At 38.9% G+C, this 26,377-nt stretch overlaps 1 protein-coding gene across 1 annotated transcript in view; it reads left to right on the top strand.

The window, feature by feature from the left end:
• Positions 1-26,377, top strand: part of HYDIN (HYDIN axonemal central pair apparatus protein) — a 347,988-nt gene that overhangs the window by 108,581 nt on the left and 213,030 nt on the right. Inside the window, exons 10-11 of the mRNA XM_060398473.1 lie at positions 3,083-3,182; positions 24,411-24,529. Coding sequence (XP_060254456.1) covers positions 3,083-3,182; positions 24,411-24,529 — 219 coding nt within the window. The remainder of the gene's footprint in view (positions 1-3,082; positions 3,183-24,410; positions 24,530-26,377) is intronic.

The following is a 26,377-nucleotide window of genomic DNA, read 5'->3' on the forward strand; positions in this document are numbered from 1 at the left end:
ATGACATAGATGTCATGGTAGTTAACTTCAGAAATGTCTGAAAAGTAATATGAACTGTATCAAAGATACACAAGTAAAAATGGGATCATCTTAGGCTAATGACCTGTTTCCGGTATTTGCACTCTGATTTGGTAGGAAATGCTGTAGTGAGTTTTGCTGTTAAAAAAAAAAATTAAGTTCTTTAACTTTTAATTCCAGCTGAAAAATCAAAGTGTCCTTCTACATGTTCCTAACTCCTTGATATGACCTTGGGTGAGAAGCATCCCTCTGTGACAGAAAACTGAATGACCAGACGTCTGTTTTTACAGATAGCCTCAGCACTCTTAATGCACATTAGCTGCTACATGCCCAGGAGAGGCTTTAGAATAGGATTTGTCCTTGAATTATCTCCTGGGGCTCAGTAAAAGCTGTAAATTACTAGCAGATGTCGTAGACACAATGAAACCACTGCAGCCTAGGATAAGAAAGCAAGGTACCCACAGTCGCATTCGCCCAGTCTGAACACCCGGTGGGCTCAGATTCTCTTGTATTGGTCTTCCCTCGCCAGGCAGAAAGCTTTCTCAGCCTCCAAGCCATCCATATCAGACAGTCTGCTCCTGGATCACATCCAGATGTTACTGCTCCTTCCTCTGGGAGATTCTGATAGCCTCTCTGGAGCATGTCTGTCCCACCTTTTCCCAACTCACCAGTTGGAGGAAGGCAAGGCAGCCCACTCCAATATTCTTGCCTGGAGAATCCCCATGGGCAGAGAAGGCTGGCAGACTCTAGCCCATGGGGTTGCAAAGAGTCAGACATGACTGAATGAGTAAGCACAGTCTGATAATCAGACTTCTTTGAAGATGGGGTGTGCAAAAGTGCCTCTGGGATAATACTTAAGTGTATTCCCTTCTTGTGTGCACATGGGCCCTGGATTGTCTTGCTTGAATAATGTTTTTGAAAGTGGTTCAGACCAGTCCAAACCATAAGACTTGAATTTATCCACAGGTACTGAGCTTATCTGTCTTCTAGCATATCCTTTTTGGGGCATATCCTACCATTTCGGTGAGGCTTTTCCAGTAGAGATTTTATAGGGATCCAAGATGGCCTCTGTGGTCAAGCAGTTCGAATGGGAACAGGTTAGCTGTATCCATTCTACACTTCCAAACAAAGCAGAGCCTGATCCCTCCAGGGGAATGCATTTGTCTTGTGGGTTAGGAGTAAGCCCAGGTCTTCAACCATTCTAAGATGGACTACCTACTGATATACCACTGAATGGGTGAAACATCTTTTCTGCTTGGCCTCTCTGCTCATTCTAGCCACAAACGTTCCCAGCACCCCGTATCACCAGAATCCCCACAAATCAAAATGGGCCAGGTATTAACTATCTATCAAAAGAGAGCAGATACCAGTTACAAGTTTGGAAAAGGGCTACAGTGAGATGCCCAAATAAGCGAAAGTGCTTAGGACTTCCCTATTCCCTGCATGATCTCAAAAGAACCTGTCAGATCTAAAACTGTATGACTTTTGGGTTCCAGTTGAGGTGAAAGTGGCAGAAATAGGTTGCAAAGATGAATAGGCAACTGCCAATAACTACACATTGTGCAAACTGAATGGATACAACCAATTCAATAAAAATGTTGAACACGTACTATGAGCCACCTCTGGTTTAGGTGCTGGAGATAGACTAGCACCCACCCTCATGGAGCCTGCATCCTAGTGGGTTGAAGGGATGTGAGAGCTCCCAGGACCCATGTGGCCCCCACAGCCCTCACTGCTCCTTCTTGGAGTCTCTGTACCCTTTATTCTCCTGAAGCAGGGGCATACAGCCTGAGAAGCACACTCACCAGACAGTTACCTTCAAAAGCAAACACAAATTGACTCTACTTTTCTCTTCCTTGCCCTCTTAGTTGATATCTGCATTTTAAACCACTTTTGTGTCTGCTTGATTCTTTATTCCAGCATGATGTTCATGTCAAGTCAAAACGGGAAAAGAACATGCATGTGAGATTGTCTGAAACTGGATCCTGATTATTTATCATCACCTTCCTTAGTTTTTTATTTAGTTGGTAGGACTGTTTATACATTTTTGGAGGTGCTTATCACTGATACTCTACTTGGCCTTATTTATAAAAACCATAGAAAAAAACACATTCTCTTCCCTAATTTTTCTCATATTTTCATCTTAGTCATTCCAAGTGGCAAAAGAATAACATCAATCATAGCAAGCCGTTATTTGCACAGCTCTTACTGTGTACTAAATGTGGGTCAAAAGCATTTGATCCCTCATGATCCCTCATCATGGAAACCCTTTAAGGCAGCTGCTATAACATGTCCTTTCACAGCCCTGAGAGGTTACATGGTTAGTAGAAAATATTTTTCAAAAGGGTATCTCAAGGGGATTCTGATTTTGTCGTATGTTGCATTACAGTTTCAAACCTCAGTCTTCTTATTACGACTTTTGAGTAGTTTGAGTTAAAATGAGAAATAATATCACACAGGATCAGAACCAGAGTTCTGAGGCAGAATGATTCTGCCTCAGACCATTGCTATTTTCACAAAATAAGAGTATTTCCTCATGCTGTCACTCAAAGGTTCGGAATGTGGTTTCTCCGTCAAGTGAATTAGATACTTCTTTGCATGTGAAAAGCAGTACCTGGATATGTAGCTAAAGAACAGATAGCACTTATCACTATATTTTAAGATATTTGTGTACATTTTTATCATCCCTCTAAGAGATGAGCTCCATGCAATCTTAGACCTTGCCTTTCTTAATCTCTGAAGCCCAGTGCTGTACACACATTGGCATACAATGAATGTTAGTTGAATCTACAAACTTTAGAAAATGTCCTAAGTACTCTAGCTTCCTTTAGTAAGTAATTATAAATCCATTTACTCACTGAAATGATCTTTGAAGCTTTTTTTCCCAGCTTTTATCACCTCTTGACAAGTAATAGAAATTTCCTATCTATTGGGTAAAGCTGTGCTTTCTTTTATTTTTTGTCAAAATATTTCCTTCAAATTTCCTAGAGTTATATTAACAGCATTTAAAAGCAGGGTCTTCCCTTCATCATATTGTTTTTTAACGATTCTTTCATGTTTTTAGGAAGGCGACGTCTGGCCCAATTCATCAGCTGAAATCACTGTGTACTTTAATCCCCGGGAAGCCAAGCTCTACCAGCAGACCATCTACTGTGACATTTCAGGTAAAGACGTCCTTCATGTGGTAAATTCAGGTTACCAAGTGCCCAGAGCATAAAGTGATAAAGTGCTGTGTGTGTGAGAATATTGGGGTTTATGTGCAGTATATGATATCAGGAGGAGAATAATAGAGGCAAGTTATGTACTTCATACTTCTTTCTAGAACAGATCAAACTTTGAAGTACCTTATAATTGTGGTGTGCTGGGTGAGGATGGAAGACCACGGATCTAGGTTACCCCTTCATTTTTAGAGCAGTAAGCATATTCGTTGGAATTCTCTTGCTTTTTCTGTGATCCAAGCAAGAGAATTCCAGCTAATATTCTTATTGCTCTATAAATCAAAGAATAATTTGGATCATAGAAAAAGCAAGAGAATTCCAGAAAAACATCTATTTCTGCTTCACTATGCTGCTGCTGCTGCTGCTGCTGAGTTGCTTCAGTCGTGTCCGACTCTGTGTGACCCCATAGACGGCAGCCCACCAGGCTTCCCTGTCCCTGGGATTCTCCAGGCAAGAACACTGGAGTGGGTTGCCATTTCCTTCTCCAATGCATGAAAGTGAAAAGTGAAAGTGAAGTCGCTCAGTCGTGTCTGACTTCGCGACCCCATGAACTGCAGCCTACCAAGCTCCTCTGTCCATGGGGTTTGCTAAAGCCTTTCATTGTGTGGATCACAACAAATTGGAAAATTCTTCAAGAGTTGGGAATACCAGAACACCTTTCCTGCCTCCTGAGAAATCTGTATGCAGGTCAAGAAGCAACAGTTAGAACCAGACATGGAATAGCGGATTGGTCCAAATTGGGAAAGGAGTACGTCAAGGCTGTATATTGTCACCTTGCTTATTTAACTTATATGCAGAGTACATCATGAGAAACGCTGGGCTGGATGAAGCACAAGCTGGAATCAAGATTGCCAGGAGAATATCAGTAACTTCAGATATGCAGATGACACCACCCTTATGGCAGAAAGCAAAGAGGAACTAAAGAGCCTCTTGATGAAAGTGAAAGAGGAGAGTGAAAAAGTTGGCTTAAAACTCAACATTCAGAAAAATAAGATCATGGCATCTGGTCCCATCACTTCATGGGAAATAGATGGGAAACAGTGGAAACAGTGAGAAACTTTATTTTGGGGGGCTCCAAAATCACTGCAGATGGTGACTGCAGCCATGGAATTAAAAGATGCTTCCTTGTTGGAAGAAAAGCTATGACCAACCTAGACAGCATATTCAAAAGCAGAGACATTTCTTTGCCAACAAAGGTCTGTCTGGTCAAGGCTGTGGTTTTTCCAGTAGTCATGCATGGATGTGAGAGTTGGACCATAACAAAAGCTGAGCACTGAAGAATTGATGGTTTTGAACTGTGGTGTTGAAGGAGACTCTTGAGAATCCCTTGGACTGCAAGGAGAGCAAACCAGTCAACCCTAAAGGAAATCTGTCCTGAATATTCATTGGAAGGACTGATGCTGAGATTGAAGCTCCAATACTTTGACCATCTGATGCAAAGAACTAACTCATTTGAAAAGACCCTGATGCTGGGAAAGATTGAGGACAGGAGAGAAGGGGATGACATGGGTGAGCTGATTGGATGGCATCACCAACTTGTTGAACCTGAGTTTGAGGAAACTCCAGGAGTTGGTGATGGATAGGGAAGCCTGTCTATGGGGTCGCACAGAGTTGGACATGACTGAGTGACTGAACTGAAGAATATTAGTAGTAACAGTAGTATTTGCTCAGTAATAATAGTATTAGTTGCTCAGTCATATTTGACTCTTTGTGACCCCATGAACTGTAGCCCTCCAGGCTCCTCTGTGTATGGGATTCTCCAGGCAAGAATGCTGGGGTGGACTGCCACATCCTTCTCCAAAGGATCTGCTTGACTCGGATTGAACCCGGGTCTCCTGCATTGCGGGCAGATTCTTTACTATCTGAGCTACAGGGAAGTCCTAGAGTAAGAATATTACTGACACAAATTCTCACAATGTTATGTTTTATTCTTTTTATAGTATTTGGATAGTTAATTTTTTTCCTTTTTAAGTTTTTATCAGAATAATGCATGCCAAGTGAGATGGGAAGGTAGCCTGGCAGTGGCCAGAGCCACAAAGAGGGTGTACTGGTAGGGTGGCAACCTGATGGCTTCAGGAGATTGGATACATATAGAGGAATTAAGCAAAAAAGTAAGTATATTGAGGATAACAAGAGCTAGTAATTTTCACTCAGAGAAGGGAAATAGAGATATGGGAAGGAGGAAGCCTAAGATGAGCCCTTTGTTATTGGAATGGAATGGTAGATGTCATCTTAGTTAATACCAGCAGTAATAGAGCAAATCAACCTCATATAGCACCTGCTAGGATGCAGTGGAAACACAGCATCTCTTCAGTGATATTAAATACTTACTTGGGTCTAATCACAAGGAAGCCTCAGACTAACCCAAGTTGAAGGGCAAAACATGATGCCATCTGGGTGCAACATGTAAGCCTGGGTTGGATCTTTTGCTACAAAGGAGATTATTGGGAGCAAAGGAATATATAGAAGTTCTTTGTACCACTAAGGAGAGTTTTATGTATTTTAAAAATGTTTCAGAATTTAAAAAAAGCTGATATCAATAAATAAGTAAAAATACATTTAGTAAGATTATAAAGCTAAATAATAATCTTATTTCTTCAGTACTGCTTTCCAAGAAGTACTTTTAGCTGTTTCTTGCTTATATGGTTATTTGTTGATTTATCAACTTCACATACTACTTTTGAGTCCTCAATATAAAAGATGAAGATTTAGTTCACTTCTATCTTCTCTACCCCTTCCTGGACTTAATAGATTATAATTTACATGCAGTAAAATTCACTTTTTTTGGATAGACAGTTCTGTGAACTATGGCAAATGTAAACAGTGATGTAGCCACCACCAAAAGCAAGCATAGAATATCTCCACCACCCAGTAAAATTTCCTCATGCCCCCCTCTGCAGACAGTTCTATCCCACACCTTAATCCCTGGTAACCCAATTGTTTTTATTATATTTATTTTATTTTATGAGGTTTATCTATGGTCTTAAATAGCCTTTACTTGCATGTTTAAAACCGTAAATTTGTGTCCATCAGCTCTACAATATCCTTGCATGAGCTGTCTATAATTCTCCCTCTTCTGTGAGCTGTTCTGCTTTTGTGTTGTCATGGTTGATAACCACATTCAAGTCTGTTTTGTCTACATAAATTTTATACACTGGGGGGCCAAACTGTACTCTGGGATTATATTTTATCCTCTATTGGTTGAGTGTTCTGACCTTAAGTCACTCAAAGAATGTCCCTAAGGTCTGAATCTTGTAGATTCTCTTTCTTGACTGTCCACCACCTTCTCACAACTATATCTCATTTTAACTCACTTCATAATTGAATTGACGCGTCCATACACTTTTTGGTATTTTTTCCCCTGTGGTTTCTAATTCCTCATTTTTAAAATTTGTATCTAAATTTAGGGTTCATGCTCTTCTTCTCCTTGAAGATATTTCCCCAGAGCCCATCAGCTGTCTGTTCTAACTTAGATCATTTACTTCCTGCACAGTTTATATCCAGGAGTTGTTTTTTTTTTTTATTTCCATGTGCATTCCATTATATCTTTTGACTCTCATTTTACTCAAGTAATTTCCTCAGAAGGGGTACCTAGATGGGAAACTTTGATCCTTGCATGCAATAAAATGTCTTATTTTCCCTCCATACCCACTTGATGGGCTTTTCAGGTTGCGCTACAGATAAAGAACCTGTCTGCCAGTGCAGGAGACTTAAGAAACACGGGTTCAATCCCTGGGTCAGGCAGATTCCCTGGAGGAGGGCAGCAAACCACTCCAGTATTCTTGCCTGGAGAATCCTATGGACAGAGGAGCCTGGCAGGCCATGGTCCATAGGGTTGCAAAGAGTCGGACACGGCTATAGCGGCTTAGCATGCACGCATGCACCCACTTGATAGTTCAGCCGACTATAGAATTTTAGGTTCAAAATAATTTCTCCTCAGAACTTTGAAGACCTTGTGCCAAATTTATTATAAAAATTCAGAAGCTTGAAGTCACTCAGTTCTCATTCTTTTATAGGTGGCCTGGTATTTCTCTCTCATATTTTCTAGGGTTTTCTTTCTGTATTTGCGATCTGAAATGTTGTGAAGGTATGTCCAAGAGTGAGTTTTTCTAGTTCATTCTCCTCAGCTTTCTATGGGCCAAGTCTGATTACTTGTATGTTACTTCAGCTCTGGGAATTTTTTTTAACATACTTTCTTCCATCTTTTTCATTTTATTCTTATAGAAATTTTAATGTTCCAAAGGTAAACATACAGAATTGATCACCTTTTGTCGAAGAACAAGATTTCAATCCTCAAACATGAATAGTAAATGATATTAAACACCATTTAAAGCTATTAAATAAGGATCCCTAGAGAAATACATTTCTGACATTTATTAGTCAGAAAAATCCAGGTAGCTTGTATCTTGCATTCATAGGACTCCTTCCAGTGTTTTCTGGTCTGTGATTGTCTATTTGTATATAAGAATAAGAAAATGGGCTTAGTTTTCAGGATAGCTTGTGCTACTTACCTCTTTGTAGGTCTCCCAGGAATATGGCTGTGGTGGTGATTTTAAACTTGGAGGGAGAGTAATAAGAGTGCACAATCATTAGTATCCCCAAGTGCAAAAATCCCACCATTCTGTTATTACCAGCATGTTTCCAGTCCATATCTATACAGTCACTCTTTTCTTTGTGTAGAGGGGTCAGGCAGTTTAGAATGTGGGCTGCCCAACCCAAGACTGTGCCATTTTCCACTTACCCGAGGTGTGTGTCCTTTCCTGGTGATATTTCCCTCACCTCCCCTGGAGGTAGCCATCACCTTGACTTTTATGATAGTCATTTTCTTGTTTTCGTGTATTATCACCTATGTATTCATTCCTAAGCAAAACAGTATAGTTTTACCCATTTTAAAAAATTTTGTGTCTTATACTGTTAGTACTTGAAAGATAAAGCCACTCAGTAAATACTGATTAAATGAATGAGCAGGTAAGTGAGAAAAAAATGAATGAATGAGTGAATGAATCCTAGTTTGACCCGATCTCTCCCTTGTGCATGGACGCAGGATTCTCAAGACAGCACTAGGATTAATGTAGAATGCTACAAATTTCTGGACTGACCTCTTTCCACGCTTCAGAGCGGCATCATCTACCCCAGACCTCTTAGTGGATCTGGAGGAAATGTTGGTACATCAGTGTTCAGACATAGGCTGGAAATGGTCCAGTGGCCCCCACATCACAGGTGCTGGGATCTCCCTCCCATCGATGGCTCCCCTGGGATGTCGTCGTGCTTGGCCTTATTCCAGGGGGCTGGCTGCTCTCCAGGAGGTTCCCAAACATTACATAACTAATTGTATTTATCTATTGTTTTCTTTGCAATCCTGAATTCTGCCACAGAATTCACATCCTGGGTAAAGTGAATGGTGTAATTTTCCATCTGCATGACATTCTTTTTTATTTTGTTAGTGATTTATTTAAAGATATGATTGCCAGGAAAGGGTTTTGTTTGCATAGTAATTCCATATTATCTTCTCTGTAAATTCCATGCAATTCTGTGTGTCTTTTCAAGGGCTGGTGCTGATTCCTTACTATTATCTTCAAAGGGTTGGTGAAACCTCCTGATTTTAGGTCACTAAGAAATACTTCTTAGGCAAATAGAAAAGCTCCTTCCCTTGCTTTAATTTTGTTTTCATACGTGGTTTGAGCACATAAAAGGAGAAACATGCAGATATGCTTTTCCTCATACTGTTTTGCAGAAATGACAGCATACTTTACACAGTAGTTCTAACACTACTTTTTAAATGCTTCTTAGAGATTATTCCACAACACTAACAAGTTTAAAAGGGTCATTCTTTTTCATGGATGTATAGGAATTCTTTGTATTTATATACCAAATTTTACTTTTAACCTTTTGTCACTGAGAAATAGAACACAGATTCAGAACTGTACATATTGTGTGCTGGGGTAGCCAGAGTAATGGCCTCCCCAAGATGTCCATGTCCCCAGTATCTATGGATATTTTACATTGCATGGCAAAGGGGAATTAAGGTAGAAAATTTAGGTTACTAATGAGCTAACCTTAAGGTACAGAAAATGTCCTGGGTGACTCAATCAATAATAATCACAAGGGTCCTTATATGTTCAAGAGGGAGGCTGAAATATCAGGCTCAGTGTCAGAATGCTGCCCTGCATGAAAGATTATACCAGCCATTTCTGGCTTTGAAGCTAGAAAGGCCAAAGAATTCAGGCAGCCTCTAGGAAATAGGTAAGGCAAGAAAAGGTGTTTTCTTTTAGACCCTCTAGAGAGGAACACAGCCCTGCCAACACTTTGATTTTAAGCCAGTGAGACCCAGTTTGGATTTGGACCTACCAAACTTTTAAGAGAATAAGTTTATGTGTTAAGCCTCTAAGTCTGTGGTAGTTTGTTATAGCAGCATTAGAGAACTCATACTCATACTCACTGTACATGCAAGTACAGTGTGACAAATAGTTACAGAGCATACATTATGTAATTGCCACCAAGATCAATAATAGAATATTTTGAACCTTCATTAGGCTCCTGTGTGTTCCTTCCCTGTCAGACTCCCTTCACTCCAACTTCCCTCTAGGTAATCATCATTTTCTCCTTCACAATCATTATCTCCTTGCTTTCACTTATAGTTTATATTCCTGTGTATGGTAGCTAAATATTACAATTTCGTACTGCCTGCCTTTGGAATGTACATAATTGGAATCAATCTACGTGTCTCATCCACGTTGCTGCTTGTAGCTCTAGTTGCGTTTCATCTTCATTGTGGTGACGTATTCCATTATGTGAATGTGTGTTCAGAGACAGGAAGTAGCAGGGAAGGCCGATGTCATTGGTCTTGAGGGAGGCCTCTTGGAACACGTGAAATTTAACCCCCATCTCCAGCTGCAACTTTTTCTTCGTTTGAAAGCTTCTATAACTGGGCAGCATGAGTACAAAGATGCACAAAAGCATAGCTCCTGCCCTCAGAAAGCATAGAATGGAGTGGGGGGAACTGACATAGAAACTAACAGTTATGTAATGCCATACAGTGAATGAGTGAAAATTATTGAAAAGAATAGCTCTGTCTTGCAGTTTGCATGGAAGGTCCCAGAGAAAGTGACCCTTGAAATATTTGTTAGTCAAGTGGAAAAAAAAGGAGGGCCTCGGCATGACAGGCAGGGAAACTACTTGTGAAAACACAGAGAAACACTATGTAAAAATATGACGAGCATGAAATGACAAAGAATTGTAAGTTCTTAGGGTGTGAATCAGAGAGAAACCGAAACTTGGGAGGGGACAGGCAGGGGCCGGAAATGAAGCTGTAGGCTGGTGTATAGTAGGTGGGAACCAGTTCTCAGAGGCCTGCCCTTGACTGGCCGACTAAGAAGCTCAGACTTCATCCTCAGGGAGCAGGGAATCCCTGAAGGGCTCAGACCTGAATATGGCAAATACAAGATCATTAAAACCTTTTCAGTTAATTTGATACTGAATTTTTTTCATTTAAAATTTTCAGATTTTCTTAGAAGTGGTTAAACCTGTATATTAGATATTTATAAATACTTGCTGGTGGTTTGATCTAGGTCTCAAAGCTGATCTTTCATCCATCTTGACTTTCCTGTGGAATGTGAAAGTACCTAATTTAAAGATTACCCTTAAAAAAAAAAAACTCAAAGGGAAATGACACATATTTGGTTTGAATCACCATATGAGAACTTCAAAGGAAGTAACACTTCCTGATTTAAACTGTGAAATATATTGTTAGAGAACATGGTTAATGGGTGCTTCAGAGTCAAATTCAGAAAAGCAGCATGGTGGAAGTGACTCAGAAGTACCCACTTCCTTGAAAGGCCCAGTTACAGTGAAACCTCATTGTCCATTTTCACTCTGTGCATCCCAAGAGAAACATCTGAGTTTTTAGCACAATTTGGGACTTTTGAGGTTTATCCTAATTAAACTAAAGAATGGAGGTTTAGGAAAAAGAACGTTAAATTACTCAGGTCGTTAAAAACGTTTGGGGCTTTTCAGAGTATTGGTGGCTCAGTGATAAGGAATCCGCCCGCCAATGCAGGAGACATGGGTTCGAACCCTGTGACGGGAAGATCCCCTGGAGAAGGAAATGGCAACTCACTCCAGTATTCTTGCCTGGAAAATCCCATGGATAGAGGAGCCTGGTGGGCTGTAGTCCAGGGGGGCGTGAAAGAGTCGAACATGACTGAGCGGCTAACACTTTCACTTTCGCTTTCATGTGAGTGACATGCTACATAGTTCTAAGTTGGCTTTCTCAAAACTCATCAGATTGCACCCTGATGATAATATGAGGTGCGTGATTCCTATGAATGTGAAATTATTTTCTTAATCAGCTACTTTAAATTACATTCTCAGCTATCAAATATTTCAAACATAAAGAAAAATACAGAGAATAATAGACCAGTATCATCTTTTATACTTAACCCAAATTTACGAAAGCTTGAACAAATAGAAATGCTCATGATTTTGATCAGGAAAATAAAAATTATAAATAAGTCAGTTCCCCCTGTAAATGCAATGTGATCCCAGTGATAATATCAGTAAGGTGTTTTTTTTTTTGTTGTTGTTGTTGTTGTTTTTAAATTAGGTTCATTCTAAAACTCCTTTAGGGAAGAAATAAATTCCTGATTGCCTAGAAAATTCTACAAGAATAATGTGGGAGGACTAGCTACACTATACATTGAAACTTATGAACACTGGAGTGGGTTGCCATTTCCTTCTCCAATGCATGAAAGTGAAAAGTGAAAGTGAAGTCACTGAGTCATGTCCAACTCTCAGCGACCCCATGGACTGCAGCCCACCAGGCTCCTCCACCCATGGGATTTTCCAGGCAAGAGTACTGGAGTGGGGTGCCATTGCCTTCTCCATTTAAAACCTATAGTAAATACAATTGTATGGTTCATGAACATGAAGAGAAAGTAACCATCAAATCAATGTTTATTTTTGTTTTCATCCTTATTAATCATCATCAGTAACAGCAGCATGTCCTAATCCCCTAAAATCCTATCCTCCCCCAAATCCATATGTCCCAGTGTCCTATGTGAGCAAAATAAAAACCCTCATTTGCTTAAGTCACTTTGCTCTTTTATCTTTTGATGCATAAGAGACTACCCTCAATTTAGTGGTTTAAAACAACTAGCAATCACTTATTTTGCTCATAGATCTGTGATTTAGGATTCAGCAAGGGCAGCACTATTTGCTCCACATAAGGACAACTGCACAAGCTTGAAAGTAGAGGCTGATAGCATTTTTTAGCTCATCCATATCTGGCACTCAATCCTGGTTGTTGTCAGGGCCCTCACCAGGTTCTGTTTGCTGCAAGCCCTGTTGTGGCCTCTCCATGTGGCTGCTTGCTTCCTTGTGATGTGAACAGTGGACTCAGTTGTTGAGATGAGAAATCTCCTGCAGTCTAATTGTCACTTCTTTTGGTTATCTCTTTTTCATCAGATTAATATTAAGAATTACTTTATGCTTTGGTGTTCTACAATTTCACCTAAATGGATTTACCTTTATTTATCCCACTTTAAACTTGATATGCTTCTTTAATATAAGTACCTTTCATCAATTCTGGAAAATTCTCAGCAGTTATTTCTTCAGTGTTTTTCATCTCATTATCTGTTTTCTCCTTCTGGAAATTCTTTTATATATATATATATATGTCTTTCCCATGGAATCAAAAAAATCTTTTCATTTCTCCTTTATATATTTTTTTCTTTTTACCCCCTGCAATGAAAGCACAGAGTTTTAACCACTGGATCATCAGGGAAGTCCCTCCTTTACATTTTTTCCTTGTATGATACATTCTGGGTTTTCTCTAAGATTTTTCTTCCAGTTGACTCTTCAGCTATTTCTACTCCATTTATTTAGTTTGTATTTCATCAGTTTGGCTTTTCAGTTTTAGAAGTTCTATTTGGTTTCAATACTTTCATTTATCTCCTTCACGTGGTTTCTATTTCTTCATCTACATCTTTAAGGATTTTGAGAATGCCACATGTTAGACTTTTCTATTATCTCAAACTTTTGGAATACTAATTTACGTGTTTGTGGTAACCACTGATTTTCCTCATATTGAACTGATTCTTCAGATGACTTGAAACATAGGTGTTGTTAGCTCATCTTTAGCATGTGCCGTGGAGTGAATGTTTGTGTCCCTACCCCCTCACTCCCAAATTCATATTTTGAAATATAGTACTCAGTGTGATGGTAATTGGAGGGTAGTACATTTGGATGTGATTAGGACATGAGGGCAAACTCTTCATGACTGTGGTTAGTGCTCTTTATAAAAGAGACCCCATAAAGCTCCCTTGTCCCTTCTTCCATGTGAGTGAGAAAATAGCGTCTGTGAACCAGGAAGCAAGCTCTCACCATACGCTGAATCTGCCAGTACCTTGATCTTGGACTTCCCAGCCTCCAGAACTGTGAGAAATAAATGTTTGTTGTTTAATCCTCACAGTCTATGGTATTTTATTATGGCAACCCAAACAAACTTAGCACAGCATAAGTACAAGATCATGAATGGTCCTTCAGAACAATTTTTTATTTCTTCAAGACCTTGCAACTTTTATCTTCTCAGCTTCTAATTCTTTCACTTATGTTGCTGTTTGGTTGCCCAGTTGTGTCCAACTCTGCAGCCCCATGGCACACCGGGCCTCTCTGTCCCTCTCCATCTTCCGAAGTTTGCCCAAGTCCATGCCCATTGGTGATGCCATCCAGCCGTCTCATCCTCTGATGCCCTCTTCTCCTTCTGCACTCAATCTTTCACCTATCAGTTCAGTTCAGTTGGTCAGTCATGTCCAACTCTTTGCTACCCCATGGACTGCAGCACGCCAGGCTTCCCTGTCCATCACCAACTCTGAGGGTTACTCAAACTCATGTCCATCGAGTTGGTGTTGCCATCCAATCATCTCATCCTCTGTTGTCCCCTTCTCCTCCCACCTTCAATCTTTCCCATCATCAGGGTCTTTTCAAATGAATCAGTTCTTCACATCTGGTGGCCGAAGTATTAGAATTTCAGCTTCAGCATCAGTCCTTTCATCTATAATAAAGTGTAGATTTGGATCCTGTACCTATACATGAGACTTTGATTTCTAGCAGGGGTGTCTTTCCCTTATTCAGAGTACAGGGTAGAAGACAGGCTTCATCACTGCCTCCCTAGCCCTATAGGTAGAATTTTTCTAGTTCCCTTTTTGGAAAGAGGCATCCTTTCCAAGATCCTGGACTAAGTTCAGTTTCTCATTCCCAGATAGGAGCATAGCCATATGCCCTGTTTCTGGAGGGTACTTAAACTGAAGCCATTTCATCATAAGATTGTATATACTTCACAAATCTCTGAGTTCTTTTTTTAATTTCTGGAAGTGAAAATGAAAATCAGTCACTAAGTCATGTCCGACTCTTTGATGACTGTCCGTGGGATTTCCCAGGCAAGAATACTGAAGTGGGTTACCATTCCTTTTCCAGGGGATCTTCCTAACCCAGGGATCAAACCCAGGTCTCCTGCTTGGCACATGAATTTTTTATTTCTAGCACCTGATAAATTCTTCTTTCTTTTTTCTTAGACTTGGATAAGTATTAAAGCCACATGTCTGTCATACTTTTAATAAGTTCTTTTTGTATTTAAAGTGAAAGGATGTGCTGAGTCAGCTTACTCTGCCCTCCTGTCAGAAGTTAATGTAGTTAACAGTGTTTATATATTTCTTGGGGTAGCGTTCTTAGAGAATCTGCATTGAGTCACTGGCTGCTCATTAAAAATGTGGGTTCTTGGGTTTCATCTATGTTTTATTGCATCGAAATCTGGAGATGGTGCTAGAAAGCATCTGTTTTATTGTGGACTAAAAAGTAAGTGTGTAGCAAAGTTGCAGGAAATGATTTATAGAGAGAGAAATCAATTGTGTTTCTAGACAGAGAACAATGGGAAATTGAAATTTTAAAAAAAGCAATATTACTTACAAAAGCATTAAGAAATACAAATTGCTTAAAGATACACTTGACAAAAGATGTGGAAAACTATAAAACATTGCTGAGAGAAATTAAAGACAAAATTGAATGAAGAACTGTACCTTGTTAATATAGGTAAATTAAATACTAAGATGTCATCTTTCTCCAAAATTCATTTATGGATTCAATACAATTCAAATTAAGATCCAAGTTGCTTTTTTTTTTTTTTTGATAGAAATTGACAAACTTATTCTCAAATTCCTATGGAAATGCAAAGAATTTAGAATTGTACCAAAACAACTTTGGGATAGAAGAATAAAATTGAAAGGCTACTATGACTTGATTTCAAGACAACTCTAAGCTATGATAATCAAGATAGAGACTTCCTAAGTGGCTCAGTGGTAACGAATCTGCCTGTCAATACAGGATGCACAGTAGACACAAGTTTGATCCCTGGGTTGGGAAGATTCTCTGAAGGAGGAAATGGCAACCAGTATTCTTGTCTTTAAAATTCCATGGACTGACTGACCCTGGTGGGTTACAGTCCATGGGGTCACAAAGAGTTGGACATGCCTAAGTGACTGAGCATACACACAGTCAAGATAATCCAGGATAATATCCCCATCTCAAAATTCTTAATCATGTCTTTTGTCATGTGAGACAGTATTCACCCTTTTGTGGTATGAGGTAATATTTATAGGTTCCAGGAATTAGGACGTGGTTATCTTTGGGGCCATTATTTGGCCTACCACAGACCCTGTGTTGGTGCCCAGTTGTTTTAGCTCTTTATACTATGGAGTCCATCTTTCCTACTGATTCTCAGCACCTGCTGTGTCATAAGTCAAGTTTACATATATGTGTGCATTTATTCTGAGTTTTGTATTCTGTCGCCTCAGTTATTTTGCACTTTTTGCCCAATACCACACTCTCTTAATTACAATGTATTTATAATAGATTTTAGTAGATGAAAGGGCAAGTCCCCTCACTTGGTGTTTCTTTAGAAATGTTTTGGTTAATATTGGCCCTTTAATTTTTACACTTAAATTTTATAAAGAACCATCAAATTATACCTGCTGGCATTTTGTTTAGTAGCACATTAAAATTATAGATTTAGGAAACAATTCCATTCACCATTGCAACGAAAAGAATAAAATACTTAGGAATATATCTACCTAAAGAAACTAAAGACCTATATATAGAAAACTATAAAACACTGATGAAAGAAATCAAAGAGGACACTAATAGATGGAGAAATATACCATGTTCATGGATTGGAAGAATCAATATAGTGAAAATGAGTATACTACCCAAAGCAATTTACAAATTCAATGCAATCCCTATCAAGCTACCAGCCACATTTTTCACAGAACTAGAACAAATCATTTCAAGATTTGTATGGAAATACAAAAAACCTCGAATAGCCAAAGCAATCTTGAGAAAGAAGAATGGAACTGGAGGAATCAACTTGCCTGACTTCAGGCTCTACTACAAAGCCACAGTCATCAAGACAGTATGGTACTGGCACAAAGACAGACATATAGATCAATGGAACAAAATAGAAAGCCCAGAGATAAATCCACACACATATGGACACCTTATCTTTGACAAAGGAGGCAAGAATATACAATGGAGTAAAGACAATCTCTTTAACAAGTGGTGCTGGGAAAACTGGTCAACCACTTGTAAAAGAATGAAACTAGATCACTTTCTAACACCGCACACAAAAATAAACTCAAAATGGATTAAAGATCTAAATGTAAGATCAGAAACTATAAAACTCCTAGAGGAGAACATAGGCAAAACACTCTCAGACATAAATCACAGCAGGATCCTCTATGATCCACCTCCCAGAATTCTGGAAATAAAAGCAAAAATAAACAAATGGGATCTAATTAAAATTAAAAGCTTCTGCACAACAAAGGAAAATATAAGCAAGGTGAAAAGACAGCCTTCTGAATGGGAGAAAATAATAGCAAATGAAGCAACTGACAAACAACTCATCTCAAAAATATACAAGCAACTTATGCAGCTCAATTCCAGAAAAATAAACGACCCAATCAAAAAATGGGCCAAAGAACTAAATAGACATTTCTCCAAAGAAGACATACGGATGGCTAACAAACACATGAAAAGATGCTCAACATCACTCATTATTAGAGAAATGCAAATCAAAACCACAATGAGGTACCACTTCACACCAGTCAGAATGGCTGCGATCCAAAAATCTGCAAGCAATAAATGCTGGAGAGGGTGTGGAGAAAAGGGAACCCTCCTACACTGTTGGTGGGAATGCAAACTAGTACAGCCACTATGGAGAACGGTGTGGAGATTCCTTAAAAAATTGCAAATAGAACTACCTTATGACCCAGCAATCCCACTTCTGGGCATACACACCGAGGAAACCAGAACTGAAAGAGACACATGTACCCCAATGTTCATCGCAGCACTGTTTATAATAGCCAGGACATGGAAACAACCTAGATGTCCATCAGCAGATGAATGGATAAGAAAGCTGTGGTACATATACACAATGGAGTATTACTCAGCCGTTAAAAAGAATTCATTTGAATCAGTTCTGATGAGATGGATGAAACTGGAGCCGATTATACAGAGTGAAGTAAGCCAGAAAGAAAAACACCAATACAGTATACTAACACATATATATGGAATTTAGGAAGATGGCAATGACGACCCTGTATGCAAGACAGGGAAAGAGACACAGATGTGTATAGCGGACTTTTGGACTCAGAGGGAGAGGGAGAGGGTGGGATGATTTGGGAGAATGACATTCTAACATGTATACTATCATGTGAATTGAATCGCCAGTCTATGACGCAGGATGCAGCATGCTTGGGGCTGGTGCATGGGGATGACCCAGAAAGTTGTTATGGGGAGGGAGGTGGGAGGGGGGTTCATGTTTGGGAATGCATGTAAGAATTAAAGATTTTAAAATTTTAAAAATAAAAAACTAAAATTAAAAAAAAAATAAAAAAAAATTATAGATTTAGATCAGTTGGAGAAAATTTGACAGTTTTATAACATTGAGTCTTCTCTTCAAAACATAACCTAGTTCTCCATTTATTTAGATCTTTATTAATATCTTTCAGTAAAGAAGTTTTACAATTTGTTCCTTGAAGGTCTTATGTATATTTTATTAGATTTATTCCTAGGTACTTTATATTTTTGTTGCTATTTTAAACAATATCTTGAAAGTTAATTTTTGACTGTTGCCCTCTATAGAAATGCAGTTGATTTTTGTATACTAATTTAATAACCATCAATCTTACTGTGTCTTATTAATTTTAAAAAAATGGTTATAGATTCTTTAGGATTTTTCAGATAAGATCATCCTAAAATGTGAGTAATGACGGTTTGTTCTTTCTATTTATACATTTTCCCCCTTTTTCTTGTCTCATTGCACAAGAATGGAGCTCAAGTATCATATTGAATATCTAGTATATCTTAGATGGCAGGTTTTTGAAAGCCCATGGTTACATTTTCTGGTCTTTGATACAATGTAGTCTAGTACATTCACAGATTTTAGGGCAGGGAAAGAGGTTTTACAGCACATCTCCGTGCTTCTTACCTGTGAAACCAGGACACTATAATCATAAGTGAGAAGCTTCCCTATTTTAAAAATATTGTAATAGTTTGATCTTCTGTTACGGAATCTATTCTTAGAGCTTTCTAGTTCCTGCAGGCTTTTCCACCTTGCTGCCTTTTGCCAAAACAAGAAAAATCCCTGCTTCGAAAATCTTGTGGAAAGGTAGCATTTGTAATGCAACACTAAAATTTAAATTAACTCTGGCAAATGCAAGTCTGGGTATTACTTTACTCCTGTTCTGCTCTGGGTTAGGGAAATGGCTAGTTACAAATAAGACAGTTACCTTTGAAGTAATTAATAATTCCCAAAGAAACATTGGCTCATGCTTTATTATAACACCTCTCCTCTTTTTGTTTTTGTTTTTTGTTTTTTGTTTTTTTTTTTTAAAGGAAGGCAGACGATGTAACAGATTGGGAAAGCTTTAAGCCTGACAATAATGAATAGGCTTGCAGTTTATTCCACAATACATTTGCAGTTCTCTTTCTTTGCCATTCTGAAAGTTGGATCTCTGTCAAAATACTTTCCTCTTGACCAGGGAGTATGAATCACTGCCTTCACAATAGGTTTGAAGATTAAAACTCTAAAATACTGAAGTAGGGTAATAACGTTTGGGCTGTCTGAAAATTTTACTGATGTTCTTGAGTGTTGTCAAGCTAGCACCTGATCTGTACTTCCAGGGATCCCATGGATTGGGGGAACCCTTTGAATAAATCAACTGTCCCAAATATTACAAAGGTTGCTCTTGTTTGTTGTAATCAAAGCAGTCCTTGCCTGATGACCACCGTGTTGCCAAGCGCTAGAGGGGACAGAGACGAGTGTGTGTGTGCCTGTGTGTATGCTCAGTTGTGTCTGACTCCTTGCGACCCCATGGACTGTAGCCCTCCAGACTCTTCTGTCCATGGGATTTCCCAGGCAAGAATACTGGAGTGGGTTTCCATTTCCTTCTCTAGGGGGTTTTCCTGACCCAGGGATGGAACTCGTGTCTCCTGTGGCTCCTGCATTGGCAGGAGGATTATTTACCACTGTGCCACCTGGGAAGCTCAGAGACAAATATCCTTGTTTTTAAAAGGATAGTTAGGGAGAGAAGGTACTAAAGATACAGAACCTAAATAGCAATAGAAGACAATGAAACATAAAATATCACAAGGAGTTATAATGATGACATTTAGTTAATTAATAACCAGTAATATCACTTGGTTGTTCAAAATGTATTTGCTGTAATATTGAAAATTACATCTAATGTAGCATCAAAATTATTTCAGATGTTTAAAATGTTACAAGCAGAGCAAATACATATTTTTTCCTTAAATAGCTTGAGATTATAATGGTATAAGGAGAACCTATTAAATTATCAAATATTTAGAGCATTGATTTTTGAGGGAGAACATGGAGAGACAGAAACTATTCAACACTGTTAATACTATTGATGTTTATGTGTAAATTAATGAAACCATTCTGGAAGATAATATAGCCATAGCTGTCAAACTATCAAATGTGCATCCTTTTGTTCTGGCATTATACTTCCAATTGTGGTGAGCTGGGTAATTTAGATTAACTTCCTCAGTCTCTCTCTCACATGCACACAATCTCAGAGCAATTAAAAGAATAAAAGAACAAGAAAAAATATATATATATATATTTTTTTTAACATTTCATTTTTACTATTTTTTTTTAAATTTTTATTTTTACTTTATTTTACTTTACAGTACTGTATTGGTTTTGCCATACATTGACATGAATTCACCACGGGTGTACATGCCTTCCCAAACATGAACCCCCTCCAACCTCCCTCCCCATAACATCTCTCTGGGTCATCCCCGTGCACCAGCTCCAAGCATGCTGTATCCTGCGTCAGACATAGACTGGCGATTCATTTCTTACATGATAGTATACATGTTAGAATGCCATTCTCCCAAACCATCCCACCCTCTCCCTCTCCTTCTGAGTCCAAAAGTCCACTCTATACATCTGTGTCTCTTTTGCTGTCTTGCATACAGGGTCATCATTGCCATCTTTCTAAATTCCAAATATATGTGTTAGTTACTATACTGGTGTTTTTCTTTCTGGCTTACTTCACTCTGTATAATCGGCTCCAGTTTCATCCATCTCATTAGAACTAATTCAAATGTATTCTTTTTAATGGCTGAGTAATACTCCATTGTGTATATGTACCACAGCTTTCTTATCCATTCATCTGCTGATGGACATCTAGGTTGTTTCCATGTCCTGGCTATTATAAACAGTGCTACGACGAACATTGGGGTACATGTGTCTCTTTCAATTCTGGTTTCCTCGGTGTGTATGCCCAGCAGTGGGATTGCTGAGTCATAAGGCAGGTCTATTTGCAATTTTTTAAGGAATCTCCACACTGTTCTCCAAAGTGGCTGTACTAGTTTGCATTCCCACCAACAGTGTAGGAGGGTTCCCTTTTCTCCATACCCTCTCCAGCATTTATTGCTTGCAGACTTTTGGGTCGCAGACATTCTGACTGGTGTGAAGTGGTACCTCATTGTGGTTTTGATTTGCATTTCTCTAATAATGAGTGATGTTGAGCATCTTTTCATGTGTTTGTTAGCCATCCGTATGTCTTCTTTGGAGAAATGTCTATTTAGTTCTTTGGCCCATTTTTTGATTGGGTCATTTATTTTTCTGGAATTGAGCTGCATAAGTTGCTTGTATATTTTTGAGATTAGTTGTTTGTCAGTTGCTTCATTTGCTATTATTTTCTCCCATTCAGAAGGCTGTCTTTTCACCTTGCTTATATTTTCCTTTGTTCTGCAGAAGCTTTTAATTTTAATTAGATCCCATTTGTTTATTTTTGCTTTTATTTCCAGAATTCTGGGGGGTGGATCATAGAGGATCCTGCTGTGATTTATGTCTGAGAGTGTTTTGCCTATGTTCTCCTCTAGGAGTTTTATAGTTTCTGGTCTTACATTTAGATCTTTAATCCATTTTGAGTTTATTTTTGTATGTGGTGTTAGAAAGTGACCTAGTTTCATTCTTTTACAAGTGGTTGACCAGTTTTCCCAGCACCACTTGTTAAAGAGATTGTCTTTACTCCATTGTATATTCTTGCCTCCTTTGTCAAAGATAAGGTGTCCATATGTGTGTGGATTTATCTCTGGGCTTTCTATTTTGTTCCATTGATCTATATGTCTGTCTTTGTGCCAGACCCTGATGCTGGGAAAGATTGAGGGTAGGAGGAGATGGCGACGACAGATGATGAGATGGTTGGATGGCATCACCAACACAATGGACATGGGTTTGGGTAGACTCCAGGACTTGGTGATGGACAGGGAGGCCTGGCGTGCTGCAGTTCATGAGGTCGCAAAGAGTCGGACACGACTGAGCAACTGAACTGAACTGAACTGAACTGAACTGAATGTTCTAAGGTATCTTTTATATATGAGAAATTTAACTTCTCTTCTGTATGTAGGATGATCCTCACCACATACCCTTCTTGGTAGAATGGAGAAAATAGTCACCTCAGTGATTTGGTGCAGGGCTTAATTCTGTCACAGACTCTTGCTGCCAGTGGTTAGATTTGGTTATCTGGGATCACTAATATCCCCTAGTTACCACCCAGTTCCTGGAGGAAGATAACATCTTAATAGGGTTTCAGATTATATCTACATTTTCTTATGTACACTGACCAGCCAGCCCTCCATCAAAAATAACCAAGTATATAAGGAGATAATACAATCTGATGGAATATTAAGATAAACAGTGAGAGCAAACCTATAGAGAGCCAAGTAATAGAATTTTTCAGACACAGATTTTTTTTAATGTTCTCACTGAAAACATTGAGCAGAGGTCTGGGAACTACAAAAATCCAATAGGAAGTCTTGCACTGAAAAGCTATGATGACAAATTAAGAACTCAGTAGATGAATTTAATAGCCTGTTAGGTACAGCCAGAGGTAGATTTTGTAAACTGGAAATTAAATAAAATAACCAGTACACTAAAGCATGTGAGGACATAATGCAGAAAAGAGCATAAGAACTGAGGGGAATGGGGCAAAAAGCGTGTGTGTGTGTGTGTGTGTGTGTGTGTGTGTGTGTGTGTAAAGAAATGGGAAAATGGAGCATAAGCAGTATTTGAAGAGATAATGACTTTAAAATTCTCCGAATTGTTGAAAGATATTTATCCATAGATTCAAGAAATGCAGTAAATCTCACAAAGGATAAATCCTAACTACAAGAATGTTACAGTCAAACTGCAGAAAAACAAAGAAAATCTTAAAGTGGTCATAGAAAAGACATATTATCTCAAATGAGCAATAAGACAGTCAACTGAATTCTCAATAGAAATGGTAGAAGACAAGAAAGAATAGCATGATGTCTTCAAAGTGCTTGAAGAAAATATACAGGAAACTGATCATAAATGTATTCAGGGACATTAATTATACTATATGTTGGAATGAGAAGTTGGAAACCGCTTAAATATCCACAGAAGGGAGTGGTTAAAAGTATTTAGTACATCTTTAGGTGATGATATGTAAAAATGTTCCAGATGTATTCAGTCAGTTCAGTTCAGTCGCTCAGTCGTGTCCAACTCTTTGCAACCCCATGGACTGCAGCATGCCAGGCATCCCTGTCCATCACCAACTCCCGGAGCTTCCTCAGACTCATGCCCATTGAGTCAGTGATGCCATCCAACCATCTTATCCTCGGTCATCCCCTTCTCCTCCCGCCTTAAATCTTTCCCAGCATCAGGGTCTTTTCCAGTGAGTCAGTTCTTCACATGAGGTGGCCAAAATATTGGAGTTTCAGCTTCAGCGTTAGTCCTGCCAGTGAATATTCAGGACTGATTTCATTTAGGATTAACTGGTTTGATCTCCTTGCAGTCCAAGGGGCTCTCAACAGTCTTCTCCAACGCCACAGTACAAAAGCATCAATTCAGCACTCAGCCTTCTTTATGGTCCAACTCTCACATCCATACATGACTACTGGAAAAACCATAGCTTTGACTAGACGGACCTTTGTAGGCAAAGTAATGTCTCTGCTTTTTAATATGCTGTCTGGGTTGGTCATAGCTTTCTTCCCAGGGAGCAAGCATCTTTTAATTTCATGGCTGGCGTCACCATCTGCAGTGATTTTGGAGCCCAAGAAAATAAAGTCTGGATTCCATTTCCTCTACATGAAAGAAGGTGCAAAGTGAGGGTCAGATTAGACTCCTGGACTCAAATCTGTTAATGCCCTGGCTCCTCCTAAATCTAGGAAAGATCAGTGTGAACAAGTCTCTTGGAGCCCCATGTCGACTCTCATCTTATGGTCATATTTTAGAGACCATTTCTCTTTGATTTAGAGATATTATTTTCCTTTATAAGAAATTTAAGGATACAGTTAAGATATTGGGTTAAATTCTTTTTTAAAGTTTTTTTTTCTGCTAAAAGTTCAGTCTCACTTGCAATATAAGCTGTTCTCTAAAGTTAAGAAAGTAATAGTATTTTTGTTTCTCAAAGATAAGCTAATTATTTAGCATTGGTTAAATTATATTCCCTCAGTACATTGCAGGGAGCTGTTGCAATAATCTTGACTGTTTTTGCTAATAAGAAGTTGTGGGTGATCTAGGGTAATAGAGCATCATTTAGGGTAATAAAATCTGAGTTGTTTTTACAGGTCGAGAGATCCGTCTGCCCCTCCGAATCAAAGGGGAAGGAATGGGACCAAAGATTCATTTCAACTTTGAGTTGCTGGATATTGGAAAAGTTTTTATTGGATCTGTACATTGTTACGAGGTAAACATTAGGATTGTTCATTGAGACTCAAAAGTATGTGCTGTTTTTGTTTGATTTTATGTGTTTTTATTGATAGGAAATTTTTGACATCATATTTTTTACTGTTACATCTGTTTGGACCCCAAATGATCAAACTCCTCTTCCTCCGTCCCAGTCTTACTGAAGGAAGCAACTTTTTTCCATCCCTTTCAGCCCTTCTAACTTTATGAAAGGCATCAAATTCATAATTTTATTGATTTTATCAGCATCATTTTATGAATTGCAAAGGGGGACACCATAAATATTATACGTCTCCCTATCTGTTTAATTCTTGTTCTCTGACAACATAAATTCTACAGATCAGAGAATGGAGGACCTTTTACATTTTCCAGAATGTCCTAATGAGGATAGCTGTTTTCACACTTCCGAGTTTTCTCTAATTTAAAATTTTAATTTAATTTTCTCTGATTTAAAAACCAATCATCCTGATTCCTGGAAGCAATCTCCCTGTGTTATCTTTCCAATTAAATAGAAAATTATTTTTTTCCATGGTGTTCCCATGGGTTCATGAGGATCAAAATTACTGCACTGTCACTTCATCATTAAATTCTTGTCTAGGACATTTGTTTACACTATATAAAACTATAACCTAGAAAGGTTATTGTAGAAAGACTCCTAAATTGTGTTTCCATGTCTATAGATGTAAAAACGAAAGCCTTCATTTAGTGAGAGACAAACAGGCACCAGGTTCCATGCTTTATTATGTGTACATGCCTACATATGCGTGTGTCATTTCCATTTTTTACGTACCTATTTTATAAATGAGAAATATGAGGCATAGCAATTAATTCAACATTCTCGCCCATCAGGTGTGTGGGCCACACATGTATTAGTTCTCTTGGTCCTCACAAAACCCATATGAAGTAGATACAATGACTGTTCCCATTTTATAGCTGAGGAAGGTAGATAAGGTAATGCTACATACTATAACAAACAAATACAATCACATATCTATTTTCTTCCTGACATAAAGTCCCAGACAAGCTTGCTCATCAGCAGAGGGCTCTCTTCCTGCGGAGGATCAGGAACTCAGCCTCCTTCTATCTCATGGCTCTGGCCCCCCTTGCCCCTCACATGTGACTTGCAAGATTGTGGTCTCACGTGTATCACACTGACAGTAGAAGAAAGAGCATGGAGGGATGCGCACAAGAGGTTTCTATAGGAGGCAGCACCAGCAGTGGCACGTATCACATTCTATTAGGGTCTGTGGCTGCAACGGTGACTGGGAAATGTAGTCTAGCTGTAGGCACAGGAAGAAGAGGATATAGGTCCAGTGAGCAGCCAACTTGACTCTGCCACATTTGTTAAGTAACTTGGCAAGGTCACATAGCTTGGAAATGTTAGTGAGCAGTGAGTGACTAGGGCCCTACATCCTGGGGGAAGAGAAGGCCCTGGGCTGGCTTGTCCGTCTCTTGGCATCTCATGGTGGACAAATCCAGTCTACAGGCAACTCACCTCTCAGCCCAGCCTAACTTGGCATGGAAGGTAAGTGCCCAGCTGATGTTGAGAGCTTCCTGCTGTGTCATTGGTCATCACATTCGTCAGAGTTAAGGATAGCCCAAATGGGATGATTTGAAAGGTAAATAGAGATGTTAATGTCATGTTGATGTGGAATATACCTAAGAGCACACTTTAAGTGAAGTAATCAGTTGCGTGACTGTCATAAAATGAAAAGTACACACCCACCATGTTGCGTTGTGCTGTATTGCATTCTGAAAAAAATAGTCACTTAGAGGGAAACAGGTATGAATTCTTATTGAGTTGATATTATGCCTGTAATTTATCCAGAATAAATTCCACTTGTACCTT

The sequence above is a fragment of the Ovis aries genome, chromosome 14 (genome assembly GCF_016772045.2).
Source record: "Ovis aries strain OAR_USU_Benz2616 breed Rambouillet chromosome 14, ARS-UI_Ramb_v3.0, whole genome shotgun sequence".
Taxonomy (NCBI): Eukaryota; Metazoa; Chordata; class Mammalia; order Artiodactyla; family Bovidae; genus Ovis; species Ovis aries.